The sequence below is a fragment of the Bos taurus genome, chromosome 9 (genome assembly GCF_002263795.3).
Source record: "Bos taurus isolate L1 Dominette 01449 registration number 42190680 breed Hereford chromosome 9, ARS-UCD2.0, whole genome shotgun sequence".
In the NCBI taxonomy this organism is placed as follows: domain Eukaryota; kingdom Metazoa; phylum Chordata; class Mammalia; order Artiodactyla; family Bovidae; genus Bos; species Bos taurus.
The window spans coordinates 96,811,621-96,824,996 of record NC_037336.1 but is presented as its reverse complement, the minus strand read 5'-3'; the positions used below and the strand labels follow the sequence as shown (position 1 = coordinate 96,824,996).

Here is a 13,376-nt window from a genome sequence, read left to right as displayed (position 1 = left end):
GTCTGGGGCTGGGAAGACGTGATGGAGATGCTGTGGGGTCCGGGGCTGGGAGGATGCGATGGAGATGCTGTGTGGTCCGGGGCTGGGAGACGTGATGGAGATACGGTGTGGTTCAGGGCTGGGATGATGCGATGGAGATGAGGTGTGGTCCAGGGCTGGGAGGACATGATGGAGATGTGGTGTGGTCCGGGGCTGGGAGGACGTGATGGAGATGCTGTGGGGTCCGGGGCTGGGAGGATGCGATGGAGATGCCGTGTGGTCCGGGGCTGGGAGGACATGATGGAGATGCTGTGTGGTCCGGGGCTGGGAGGTCGTGATGGAGATGCAGTGTGGTTCAGGGCTGGGAGGATGCGATGGAGATGCAGTGTGGTTCAGGGCTGGGAGGGTGTGATGGAGATGCCATGTGGTCCAGGAGAACTGGCTTCTGGTGTTGCCATCTCTATCAGAGATGTCCTGCAGGGCTTCCCAACCTTCCCCTCATCCTAAGGAGCTTTTGTAGATGTTGTTTTTCTAATCATCCTATGAAATGTTAGTAGCACAGATACACTGTGTATCTGTTTATGGGCTTCGTGCCTTAGCATCGTTTAGTGACCTGGGCACTTAAGTGGGAAAAGCAGTGCCCGGGTGACTGGGGTGTGGATGGAAATGTTGCAGGTACAACTGGGCCCCCAGTTTGGTGTCATGGAAAGAAAGTACTGAAATCTGGTTATGGCAAAAAGGTATATGCTGGGGAATTAACTAGAAATAGTTCCAAATAAGGGGCATCCCAAGTGGCTCTAGTGGTAAAGAACCTGCCTGCCAAAGCAGGAGATGTAAGAGATGTGGGTTTGATCCCTGGGTCGGGAAGATCCCCTGGAGTAGGGTTTAACAACTCACTCCAGTATTCTTCCCTGGAGAATTCCATGGACAGAGGAGCCTGGTGGGTTACAGTCCATGGGGTTGCAAAGTCAGACACGACTGAAGCGACTTGGCACACAGCACAGTTCAAACTGAAATATAAGTAAGTCTGCGACAGGGAGCAGTCTCACATCACACCCCAGAAACTTCTTCCATTCTGCATTTGGGAAAATCCTGTGGCTGAGAGGTTTCATTTTTAACCTCAATTATTATCAGCCAAATTATTAAAAAAAAATTATAAGTGCATAATTATATACACTTAGTTTATAGATTACATATAAATTATGTATGTGATTGTGTAATTATTAAGATTGGATGAAGTTAATTATAAAAATACCATTTTCCTCAATCTTGATGACATCTCCCCATATCCCCGACATGGGGGGTTCTAGAGGCTGCTGGTATGTTTGAACAGTGAACTCTAAACAACAGTCTGGATTTCGAGGTCTTTTCTGCAGGAACTTTGCCTCCCTGTCTTATTAGTGTTCTCGACACTGCTTCCAGAAAGGGCTGCAGAGAGAAGTGAAATGTCAGTCATGGCAGGTGCAAGTGGGCACACGGGGAGAGGTTTGGTGGGGAAGGAGGGAGTCCCCCACAATCACCTGGGCTTGCAGAAGGGGTCGGCTGTGGGTTTGGAGGATTGCTGGGGTTCCTGGGTGCATGTGGATCCTTAGGATCCGGCACAGTAGGAGCCGGGTCTTACAGCTGCCCAGCATCTGGACTTGGACGACCAACATCAGGGCTGAAGGCAGGGATGTCACCTGCTGTTTATTTTTCCTGGCTGTTCCCTCTGTCCCTTCATCATTTCTTTTGCCATCACTGCTGCGTTTTCCCTGCTGGTCATAGCATTCAGGAGGAGAAAAACCCTGTTTCCAGGGCGGGCAAGTGTGAAATGCTGTCATCGCTTTAGTGCGTGTACCCTTCCCGGCAGCCTTGAGGTGGGCGTCTTCTCACAGAGAAGGGCTTCCCAAGGTCAGAGGTGCGAGCTTTCTCCTCTAAACTCTGACCTCTTCCCTCCCTCAACGTGCTTTCTCTCCCCGTCACCTGATACTCTGGCTTTAGTGTCCTCACGGACTCTCGTAAGTCTCCCTGTCTGGGTTCAAGGCCCAGCACGCTGGCCTCGGGGCACTGGGAACTGGCCCAGCTTCTGGGCCTCAGTGTTTCCATGTCCTCATCTGTGAAATGGGAACAGTGACGTGTGTGCTGACTCAGGGGATGTTGGCTGTTACCATTTTCCTCCTTCTTTGCAAATATGAACCAGGTGCTTCTCCCCCGGCCGCACTCTCCTTTTTGTTCATCTACGACCTCTTTCCTATTTGTGATCGAGCTACGCAGCACAGATGTGTCCCTCAGTCGATGTATCCTTGCAGCCAGAGTCTGGCCCCCCTACCCCGATCCGCCTCTGAAATCCGAGGTGGCAGGTTGAGATTTTGCAGCCATGGTCACTTCCCCTCCCTCCCACCCCGCCCTGGCCATTACCTCGAAGAGCTCAGAGCCAGCCCCACCCGGCTCCACGCGGAGTTTGCCAAGCAGGTGGCAATGACTGGCCAGGGCCAGGCGTGGGCCCGTGTTGCAGGATCCAGAGGTGCCCGAGCTCCCGGAAGATGCCTGTGTGGGCCTTCTCCAGCGTCTCTGGCCACCCTGCCCTCGGGACGTGGCCGCCAAAATAATAATAATAATAATAAAGTACAAAATTGAGCAAAGTGAACATTTTTAAAATGGGACAGGAAGCTTCAAAATTGCTGTGTAATACTGAAGAAACCTCAGCTACACATCTTGTCTGTTACCAGTGTCTGACGGCCACCCCCAACACCGGGGGCCCTGTGGGCCCAGTCCACGCCTCTGGGGAGAATAGGGTGACCGGGGTGTCCCCTCCCTCCTACGAGGCCCAGGAATTAATACACAGGCTGAGATTTCAGTGGGCAGAAGGACCATGATGATATTAAGTGTTGGCTCCTTTCAGGGCCGTGGGAGGGAGGAGGATGGAGGAGCCGATTCCGGTGATGAGGCCCTGGGCCAGCCGGCCACCCACTTGACCACGGATCTCACATCTGTGTGAGGCGGATTCTCCCTTCCTGTCTCCCCTGCATCCACTCCAGCTTCTGCTTTAAACAAATACTGACATTTCCATTTATAGCTTTCTTTTTACATCTGGCTCAGTGGTAAAGAACCCACCCGCCAATGCAGGAGACACAAGTTTGATCCCTGGGTCGGGAAGATCCCCACCCCACCCCCTGCTCACCGCCCCAGAGGAAGAAGTGGCAACCCACTCTAGTGTTCTTGCCCAGGAAACCCCATGGACAGAGGAGCCTGGTGGGGTCCATGGGGTCGCAAAAAGTCAGACTTAGCGACTGAGCATGCATATACCCTTCAATCCATAATTCTACTTGTTGGTATACCTATGTTAGAGAAATCCTTACACAATTTTCTAAAAAACATGCATTTTCAAGGATGTTTACTATAATATTTGTAGCAATAAGAAACAGGGTTGGGGAGGGATCCTAATTGATGGTGGAATGGCTGAATAAATCATAATATGTCTGAAGCAGGAACTGCCATGCAGCTGGTTATCCCACGTGGAATTGCCCTTCTGGACTAGTTTTGACCTGAAAAATGGCAATTTCCTGAATTGAACAAAGGACGAGTTATCCCTGTGCCTCTGTTTCTTCATCTTTAAAATGGGGACAATCATATTTCCTCCCACAGGGTTATACTCTGTGCCTGCTCAATTGTGTCCGACTCTTTGTGACCCCACGGACCGTAGCCCCACCAGGCTCCTCTGTCCATGGGATTCTCCAGGCAAGAACACTGGAGTGGGTGGCCATGCCCTCCTCCACGGGTTCTTCCTGACCCAGGGGTTGAACCTGCATTTCTTATATTGGCAGGCAGGTTCTTTACCACTAAACATGAGGATTTAATGCAATTGCACGTGGCCTTGGAACATGGCCCTGGAACATGGCCCAGCCCACATACAGAGCCCAGTCCAGAATTGCTGATACCTCTGTGTATCTATCTGTATTAACATGGAAATAACCCCAAATACAGAGAAGGCAATGGCACCCCACTCCAGTACTCTTGCCTGGAAAATCCCATGGACGGAGGAGCCTGGTGGGCTGCAGTCCATGGGGTCCCTAGGAGTTGGACACAACTGAATGACTTCATTTTCACTTTTTACTTTCATGCACTGGAGAAGGAAATGGCAACCCACTCCAGTGTTCTTGCCTGGAGAATCCCAGGGACAGGGGAGCCTGGTGAATCCCAGGGACGGGGGAGCCTGGTGGGCTGCCGTCTATGGGGTCGCACAGAGTTGATACGACTGAAGCGACTTAGCAGCAGCAGCAGCAACCCCAAATACACTGGAGAAAATAACTGCATGCATATGTTTACAAAGGTCAATACAGTTTGAACCCATTCAAGGGGGAAAAACTGTGCATGTGCACAAGTGCTTGTGTAACCCCCTAAGGACAGGCCTGGAAGGCCACCCCCAGGCTGTTCCTTGTGTTTAACCCTGAGGAAGGGAGCGGGATTGTGGTTGTTGGTGAGGAAGTGCCCAGCGTTCAACCAGAGAGGCGGAGCTGCTGGCAGATACCCGCCCCCTGGAAGGGAGTGGTCCTTAGTCACGTGTTGGGGCTGACCGGCCCTGGAGGGCTGTGGTCTGTGCAGCTCCTGCTGGAGCTGGAAGGCCTAGGGCCAGCCCTCGGGAAGGGGTGATGGATGTGGACGGAGGGGACTCAGAGGTCAGGCTCCCCCTCCGCGGCCAGACTGAGACCGCAGTGGGTTCTTACTGCACCTGGGGTGGGGCGGGGGCAGATGACGTGGGCGGTGTGGGGGCAGAAGCCGAGCCCCCCAGCAGGAGCAGACCCGGCTGGGCCAGGGAGTCAGGAGCCAAGGGGATGGAGAGGAAGGAGCCATTGCAGTGCGGCTGCCACTTCTCTCTGGGAGGTGAATCAGCACGTCAGCCACCACGTGTGTGACCTGTGGAGCCCACCCAGCCTCCTGAGACCTTCCCGAGTGGGCCTTTGAAGTGAGAGTGAAAGTCGCTCAGTTGTGTCCGACTGTTTGCGACCCCAGGGACTACACAGTCCGTGGAATCCTCCAGGCCAGAATACTGGAGTGGGTAGCCTTTCCCTTCTCCAGGGGATCTTCCCAACCCAGGGATCGAACCCAGGTGTCTCTCACATTGCAGGCGGCTTCTTTACCAGCTGAGCTACAACTGGAAACAAACCAGAAAGGGGATTTGGATAGACAGGCCTTAGGGCCCTCAAGGGGATTGGCGCAGTTTCCTCTAAATTCTTCTGGATTAATTGAATTATTGTTCATTATGACTATAAATACATTTCTTGTTAATTAAAAAAAAATGAAACCCCTTAGGAGGAAAAAGGAAGACCTTTTATCCGGTGAGATTTCAGTGTTGAGTTGAGTAACTCCAGCCTGTTGAGGCGAGGTGGGGATCCTGGCCTCCCCTGGTCCCCACCTGGCCCAGCTGTCATCGCCTCTCCCTGGGCCTCTGCAGCCACCCCTCACGGGCCCCTCTGCTTCTCCTCTGCACCCGCTCGAGCCTGAATGCTCTTTTCAGAACGCAGATTCGGTGCTGCCGCGGCCTCTGTAAGAAATGCTCCGGTGACGCCTCACGGCCTCTGTGGTGCAACCATAAATCACGACCGCCCACCCTGGTGCGGAAGCCGCTGTGACTCTGTCCCCCTCTCCACTCCTTCCCGCTTCCCCTTGGTGGTCACAGAGCCATGCCTGCTGTCCAGGGGGCCGTGTGTGTAACAGTCACGGGAGCTGGCTGCTCACCATCCCGTGTGTGTGCAGAATCACTCTGGGCGCCTTGACCACAGAATCTGCTGTCATAGCCATCGCACCTCCAGCAGCTTTTCCTGTCTGGATTCACAAAGATGCTGAGGCTTCTGGGACGTTGCCAAACAGACCGGGAAGTCTTACAGCCGTCGAGTGGTGCCCCTGGCACAGGATCCTGGCCCCCAGATACATGCACAGCATCTGTCCCAGGCAGCACCTCTGCCCTCCCGGTCTCGCCGCCTCTTGGTATGAGGCTATCTGCTCCCTGGGTCACAGGCTCTGAGGCTGGGACCCCGGGAGCCACCCAGGCATGTGGCCACACTTCCAGCCTCCTGGCATATTCTGCCTACACACGTCTGGCCACCAGACGGTGTTCGCTGGAAGCAGACATGTGCCAGCACCGTGCTGGGTCCTGGGGTGAAAGGCTGAGGTTAGGGTCTGTGCCTCGCGGGGCCTGTGGCCTGTAGGGGGGGCAGGGGGTCATCGCACCATGTCACAGGGTGCGATGAGTACCCTAGAAGGGACTGGGCAAGTGGAAGCAGGCCCGGCCTGCCCTGGACTTGGAGCAGCAGGGCCCAGAGAGGCCTTCAGGAGGTGGCGGCCGGAGGCGTCCCGGGAGCCGTCCCGCTTGACCTGGCGGCCTCTGGATGCGGCTCTGCCCTGGGATTGTCCAGCCCCCGTGAACGGTACCGGGACGGGTTGGACCCGTCCCCCTCCCTCCCCCGATGGCTCCCCCGGGCTTGCTGCCCCTGGAGGACAGCTGCCTGGGGGCTCGGCATTTTCTCAGCTCTAGGAACAGGCAGACTCTATGGTGTTCAGTAGGGGGTGTGTTCTGGTTTGTTTTCTGATGACACAGGTGGGCAGTGAAGCCTGGGTCTGCTGGGGACCCGGCACGTGCTCTGCACAGAGAGCCTGTTGTATGTGACACCCATCACTTCTCACAAAAGCCCCTGAGGCCACCCCTTCCAAGATTAGGAGGCTGGGGTGCCTCGGGGTTCACCTGTCCAAAGCCCCAGAGGGCTCGGGCTTAGAAACTAGACTGTAGTGCCTTCCAGAGAGTTCTGGCTCCAGCACCTCATTGCCGGTCTCCAGCCTCAAGGAGAGAGAGACTTCCAAGGGCAGCAAGTCCAGCCTTTTATTTGTGAGGCTTGGCTGGGCTTTGTGTGTGTGTGTGTGTGTGTGTGTGTGTGTGTGTGTGTGTGTGTGTGTGTCTGTGCATGCAGGGGTGCGTATGTGGGCGTGCCTGTGTACATGTGCTGGGGCAGGTGATGAGTGAGTGAGTGCCTGACATATACCTCCAAGTGGTGATAAAAAGGGGCATGTCCTTCACAGGGCTTCCCCAGTGGTTCAGTGGGTACAAGAATCCAGCTGCAATGCAGCAGACACAAGAGATGCAGGTTCAATCCCTGGGTTGGGAATATCCCCTGGAGGAGGAAATATCAACCCATTCTGGTATTCTTGATGAAAAATCCCATTGAGAGTGGAGTCTGTTCATGGGGTTCTCAAGGCAAGAATACTGAAATGGTTTTCTATTCCCTTCTCCAAGGAGATCCAACCAGTCCATCCTAAAGGAGATCAGTCCTGGGTGTTCATTGGAAGGATTGATGCTGAAGCTGATGCTCTAATGCCTTGGCCACCTGATGGAAAGAACTGACTCATTTGAAAAGACTCTGATGCTGGGAAAGATTGCAGGCGGAAGGAGAAGGGGACAACAGAGGATGAGATGGCTGGATGGCATCACCAACTCGATGGACACGAGTTTGAGTAAACTCTGGGAGTTGGTGATGGACCGGGAGGCCTGGCGTGCTGCAGTTCATGGGGTCGCAAAAAGTTGGACAGAACTGAGCGACTGAACTGAACTGAACTGAGAGGAGCCTGGCAGGCTACGGTCCATGGGATCACAAAGAATGTGACACGACTTGGAGACTAAGCGTGCTCACAGAACCCTTTATTATAACAGTGTTCGCGTCACTATGAAAATGCTGGCAGTCAGCTGAGCGACTAAGCCATCCTTCCCAGAGGGCTCCCTCAGCCACCCACCTGCCCACCTGCTGAACACACTTAACTGTAGCATCCCAGTGCAAAGCTGCTCTTTAGCTGTACTTGGAATTGCCGAGGTTCCGCTGTTCTTCTGGACAATTTCTACCATAAAGGCTTGTCCTCAGGGCACCAGGTGGGGAGTTGGTCCCCTGATTTAGAGGTATCACTGAAGAAAAAAATGGCAAGTTGGTCTTTATTGCCCGAAAAAGGACTTTTCCGTTTTCACAAGCTCTTTTAAAAATGTTTTTATAGTTTCATTGAGGCCCACGAGGGAATGACCCTGATTCATCCTGGCCCTTCAGGTGCTGCTATTTCCCCGCAGGGCTTCATCATTCCCGGTACATTCCAGCATCGTTCACAGGAGAGAAAAATTGGGTATTTAGTGTTCTTTGGATGGATTGTATAAGTGTCCCAATTAGTCATTTCGTAGAACGTTAATAATTCTGTATCTCGCCTCCTGCTGCCCTTCAGAGCTCTGTAAACACCAGGGCATGGATTCAGGCTTTCGGATTTACTTTTCCCTAAGGTACTTAATCAAGGATTGCAAGTCATTTGCCTTCTCAAAGCTTCCTCTCCTCCCCTGGAGACTTGTGGAGTTTTCTCTTCTGTTTTTTCTTTTTTTCCTTCTCTTTCTAAACCCTGTCAAGGATTGGGATCTTGGCTGAAACCATCCTGCATTTGACCCCTCGAAGTTGCTTTCCCTTCCAGATAGGAAGGCAGAGCCTTGCTGTGCCAACCTGTCCCGGGGGTCCAGAGCTCTGGTCGCAGAGGTGCATGAAATAAAGGCCTGTCTGTCTCTCTGTTCCAGAGCTGGTGATGCTGCTGGAGTGGTGGTCGGGTACGGAGTGTGTCATCTACACGGACCCCCGCGCCTACCCCAAGTACGGGAAGGAAAACGCCATTGTCGTTCTGAACCACAAGTTTGAAATCGACTTTCTCTGCGGCTGGAGCCTGGCTGAGCGCTTTGGGGTCTTAGGGGTAAGTCAGACCCGCACACCTCTTTTGTCCAACATCATAACTGGCCCTTTACTCTCAGTCGTTCAGCGCTTGCAGCAGCATTAATAGGCTTGTTGAAATGTTAACTGACTGCTTTTCCTTCTTGCTCAGAATCAAGATGAACATCTGCTGTGAGCAAGGATCATATTTATTCATCAGTGACGGTGTGCTGGGCATTTTACCAACAATTAATTTATTTAACCCTTGTGGAAACATTTGGGAGTCAGGAACCTGCCCTTATATAAACTCTACACTTCACTACCCTGCTCCAGATCACACAACTGTTAAGTCGATTTGAATTTTATCTCGTCCACCTTCATATTCTTTTCCCTCCCTTTTATTTATTTCAATTTATTTATTTTTAATTGGGGGATAATTACAACATTATGTTGGTTTCTGCCGCACATCAGCATGAATCAGCCACGGATACACATACATCTCCTCCCTCTTGAACCTCGCTCCCCAGCCTGGTATACAGAGTGAAGTAAGTCAGAAAGAGAAAAACGGATATGGTATATTAATGCATATATATGGAATCTAGAAAGATGGTATGGATGAACCTATTGCAGGGCAGGAATAGAGACGCAGAGAACAGACTTGTGGGCACAGTGGGGGAAGGAGAGGGGGGACGAATCGAGAGAGTAGCACTGAAGCATAGACATACCATACCCGAAATCGCCAGTGGGAATTTACGGGAGACCGCAGGGAGCTCAGCCCCGGTGCCCTGCGACAGCTTCGTTTTTTTTAATCTCTGTGCTCTGCTGGCTCCCTGAGTCACAGGCAGCATTCGCCTCCGAAATGTCCACCTTCATGGGCCTGAGAAAGCTGAATGCCAATGCCAGGGCGTGTGACCTTCAGCATTCTGAATGAATACGAAATCCTGCTTTTCTCCAACTCGTTTGGCCTCTTGCCTGCCTTAGGGACTGGGCCTCTCCACTGACTCCTATCATGGTGAGCGCAGTGAGGAGTGATGGTTGAGCTCCGAGCAGGTACCAGGCCCTCGGGCTCAGGTGTCCCTACAGGAAGGGTGGCAGATACTGCCCAGGGCTGGGAGAGGCTCACAGCAGAACTTGGGGGTCCCGTGTGGCACCCAGAGCAGCCCCCGAAGACTCAGGGGGGCTGCGCACAGCGTGCTTGTTTTTGGTGGCCCATGTAGACAGAACCACAGTGCAGAGAAGGTAGGAGTCTGAAGACCATGCAGAGTGGAGCAGACCAAGAATCAGATCCCCCAGGGACGGTCTCCGTGTGTCTAGTCCCTGGTGGCCTGTGGATCCAGAGTGACTTTGGAACCTTGGGTCTTGTTGCTCTCTGCCTGTTGGAAAGACCCTTGGCTAACAGGTTCTCAGTAACCTTATTTATTTTTTAAATAAAATATATATATTTTTTTATATTTATTTTATTTTCTTAAAAAAAATATTGGGCAAAAGGAGAGAGAAGGAAATATACTTGAAAACAGGTTCCAATAATGTCTTTGGGACAAATATTGGTTGTCATGCCATTAAACTAAAGTTGTTAGCAGTTTTTCAAGAGATGGAAACAGTTGAGTCTCTGCTGCTACCTGAAGACTTGTAGAAAACTGGATTGCCTGGGGCTGAGTGTGCTGAAGGGGCTTCCAGGAATGGACAGGCCTGCTCACCAGCAGTTTTCTGTTTTCCTGTTTGTTCTGACATGATGTCTGTGCAGACCTGTGTGTGCGTGTGTGTGCACTTTGTTTTCAGGAACAAAACCAGAGATTCGAGTATCCACCTTTTTCTGCTGTGGAGGCCTCGGGCAGAACTCTTAGCTGCAGTTCTGTGGCTTTATTCTCTCTGAGAGGAGAAAAAAACCACCCTAACCCGAGCCCCATCATGAACACAGACACTCCTCCCTCACAGGAGCGGGTCTGGGGTGTCCTCGCATCCTGACTGGAACTAGAGGTACAAGCCTTCAAGCGAGGCTTCCCAGGACACCCGTTCTTCAAGCGAAGTCTGGGGGCAGCTGTTGATTTTCTCGGCTTCCCAGGCGGCTTGGGTGTGTCCACGCTTAGGATGTGAGATGTGTAATTTGAGGCAACAGCAAGCTGTTGAACTTAGAGGTGCTTTCCTGTACCTGTGGTCCCCCTGGTGGCTTTATGACCTTGGGCTTCTCCTGTGCGTATTTCGCTGGATTTGTGCTGCTTCCAATCCACATGGTATGATCACTGTTCACCATTTATTTCTTATACATAGACGGCCAGGGCCTCAGTTTGGGTAAAGAATGTGCCCCAGGATGGGAATTAGTAACTCTTGATTTCTGAGTTGCTTCTCTTTCCTCTTGGACGGTATTAAGAGGAAAAGCTGGGGAGTGGTGAGGGGTGGCTGGTGGTGGTGGGCGGTCCCCTCTGTGTCAGAAAATGACCAGGGCAACCCGGGGAGGGAACGTTTCTAGTCTTGTCTTCTCCCCCACCTCCAACTCCTTCTGAAGAGAGAAAACCCTCAGTACCTTCACAGGGTCAGGGATGGAGCAGGACTAAGGAAGCAGGAACACAGAGATGCTCAGGGAAACAGAATCAGCAGCCACAGGGAGGGGCGCCACACAGTGAAGAGGGTGGGCCCCGCGGGGTGCTTGGAGGGGAAGTTACCCATGGAGAGCGGTCCCGGGACTACAGGGGGCCCAGGATTGAGAAGAGGAGGCTTCTGTGGAGCGGTGACTATCAGCGCCCTTGAGCATTTTTCTAGCAGAGACTCTGAAATCCTGGTTTCCCCAGCAGAGTGATCGTCCAGCCCACGACATGGGGACCGCTCATCTCCAGCCCTGACTTCCTGAATGAATACCACCGCGATCGGATTGCGTTTCTCTCTTAGAAACCAAACAACTAAGGTTGCGAGCACGTTACATGAGCCTTGCCCCTCGGTCTGGAGACTGTTCAGGAGTTTTAGGAGTCCCACCCAGGGTTGGATAGGCAGGTCTCAGGACCTTGGCTGGGACGATGCAGTTTCCGTCCTCGCAGGAGCCCAGGCATCCCTGCTCTGGGGGCCAGCAGGTTGTCTGGATTCTTGCTGAGATGTTCTCTGGGGCCCTGGAGTTGGCGTCAGAAGTGGAGGCTTGGGGGGAGGCAGCAAGTGACCACGTCTTCCCGCCGCCCAGCACTGGGGAAACAGCGGGTGCTGTGGCCACCATAGCTGTCTGTACAAATGCTGATGAAGCCACGTGCTGGCAGAGGCGCTGAGGGGATGAGACAGGATGCCCGTGACCTTGTGGGGCTGGGCCCCGTGAAGGTGGAAGTCGGCAGACTGTTCTCCCGCGGGGGCAAGGACGGGGATGGGGGACGTTTTCTCTCCCAAGCAGGGAACAGTTACCATCCATTTGTGTCTCCCAGAGCAGCTGAGGTCTGCCTGGAGGGCGCGAGGCTGGAGGAGGAGCTGCCTGGCTCCTTTCCAAAGACGCCCATTCTCTCCTTCTACCCTGGAAAGGAACCAGGCAGCATCTCGTTATAGGGATGGTGCAGCGGTGCTTCTGTCTTCATTGACCTTCAGAAACACTCGCCTGATTCTTCCCTTTTTTTTTAAAGTAACACATGATGTTGAGATCCTTCTGGAGTCTAAGAAGTTTGCATTTTAGAAGAGAAGGGACATAATAAGGAAGGTTCCTGATGAGGCATTTTTCATCTTCACACGTAACAGCCCAAGAGGAAGTGAGTTGAAATTGAAGTGAGTGAAATTTGAAGACATTCTTGCATGCGGCCTCAGTCGCTTCAGTCATGTCTGAGTCTTTGCGACCCTTTGGACTGTAGCCCACCAGGCTTCTCTGTCCATGGGATTCTTCAGGCAAGAATACTGGAGTGAGTTGCCATTTCCTCCTCCAGGGGATCTTTCCAACCCAGGGATCAAACCCACATCTCTTGCATCTTCTGCATTGGCAGGCGGGTTCTTCACCAATAATGCCAACTGAGGAGTCCTGAAATTCTTGAGAGGAGAGTTAGTAAATGTGAAATTGGATTTGGGGAGAAAGCAATGGGATTCTTTTAAAAAAAGAGAAAAAAGGGGAGGCCTTCCAGTCTTTTATGACCTTTTCCCCCATTTGGTCATTCTAGGGTCCTGTCCCTGTGACTCTGGTTCCCTTAGAGCTGGAGGGCTGGCATGGGCCCTGGTCGTGGTCTTTAAGGGATTCGCTGACTTGTTCCTCCCTGAGTGAGTGTGGTGTGTGGACGGGCCAGGGTGTGCGATGCAAGAGTCATGACTTCTGAAGCTTCGGGTCTGTTTACTTATCTTTCTGCTGCAGTAAAAATATGCACCGGCTCCTTCACAGTGGCCCTGAAGGTTGCCTAAGATGGTGTTTGTCGGGTCTTTGAGCAGCTCCAGGGCCTGGGAAGCTCTCCGTAAAGGCAGCTGTTTATGTCCATTTTTATCTGCTGGGGTCACTGTGGCTTGGCGGTTACCCCAGAGGCCAACTGCGATGTTGTGTTCGGGTCTTTAAAGAAGCCCTTGGGTGTTAGTCATCTACAGCAGGTGACAAGCCCCGAATGTAGTGGCTCAAAACAAACTCAAAGTGTCACGGTTTGAGTGGCCCGAGATCCCAGCTCAGCTCCGTGGGGGTCGTGGCGGGGTCCCTCCAGGGCTGGGTGGTGGTGGCATCTGAAGGCTTGCTGTGCAGGGACCCGCGTCCAGGTTCGCCCCGTTTGTGGC

At 52.8% G+C, this 13,376-nt stretch overlaps 1 protein-coding gene across 4 annotated transcripts in view; it reads left to right on the top strand.

The window, feature by feature from the left end:
* AGPAT4 (1-acylglycerol-3-phosphate O-acyltransferase 4) overlaps positions 1–13,376 on the top strand; it is a 135,896-nt gene that overhangs the window by 97,250 nt on the left and 25,270 nt on the right. For all 4 annotated transcript variants that reach the window (XM_005211099.4, NM_001015537.1, XM_005211101.5 and 1 more), the window contains 1 exon segment: positions 8,546–8,715. In XM_005211099.4, coding sequence (XP_005211156.1) covers positions 8,546–8,715 — 170 coding nt within the window.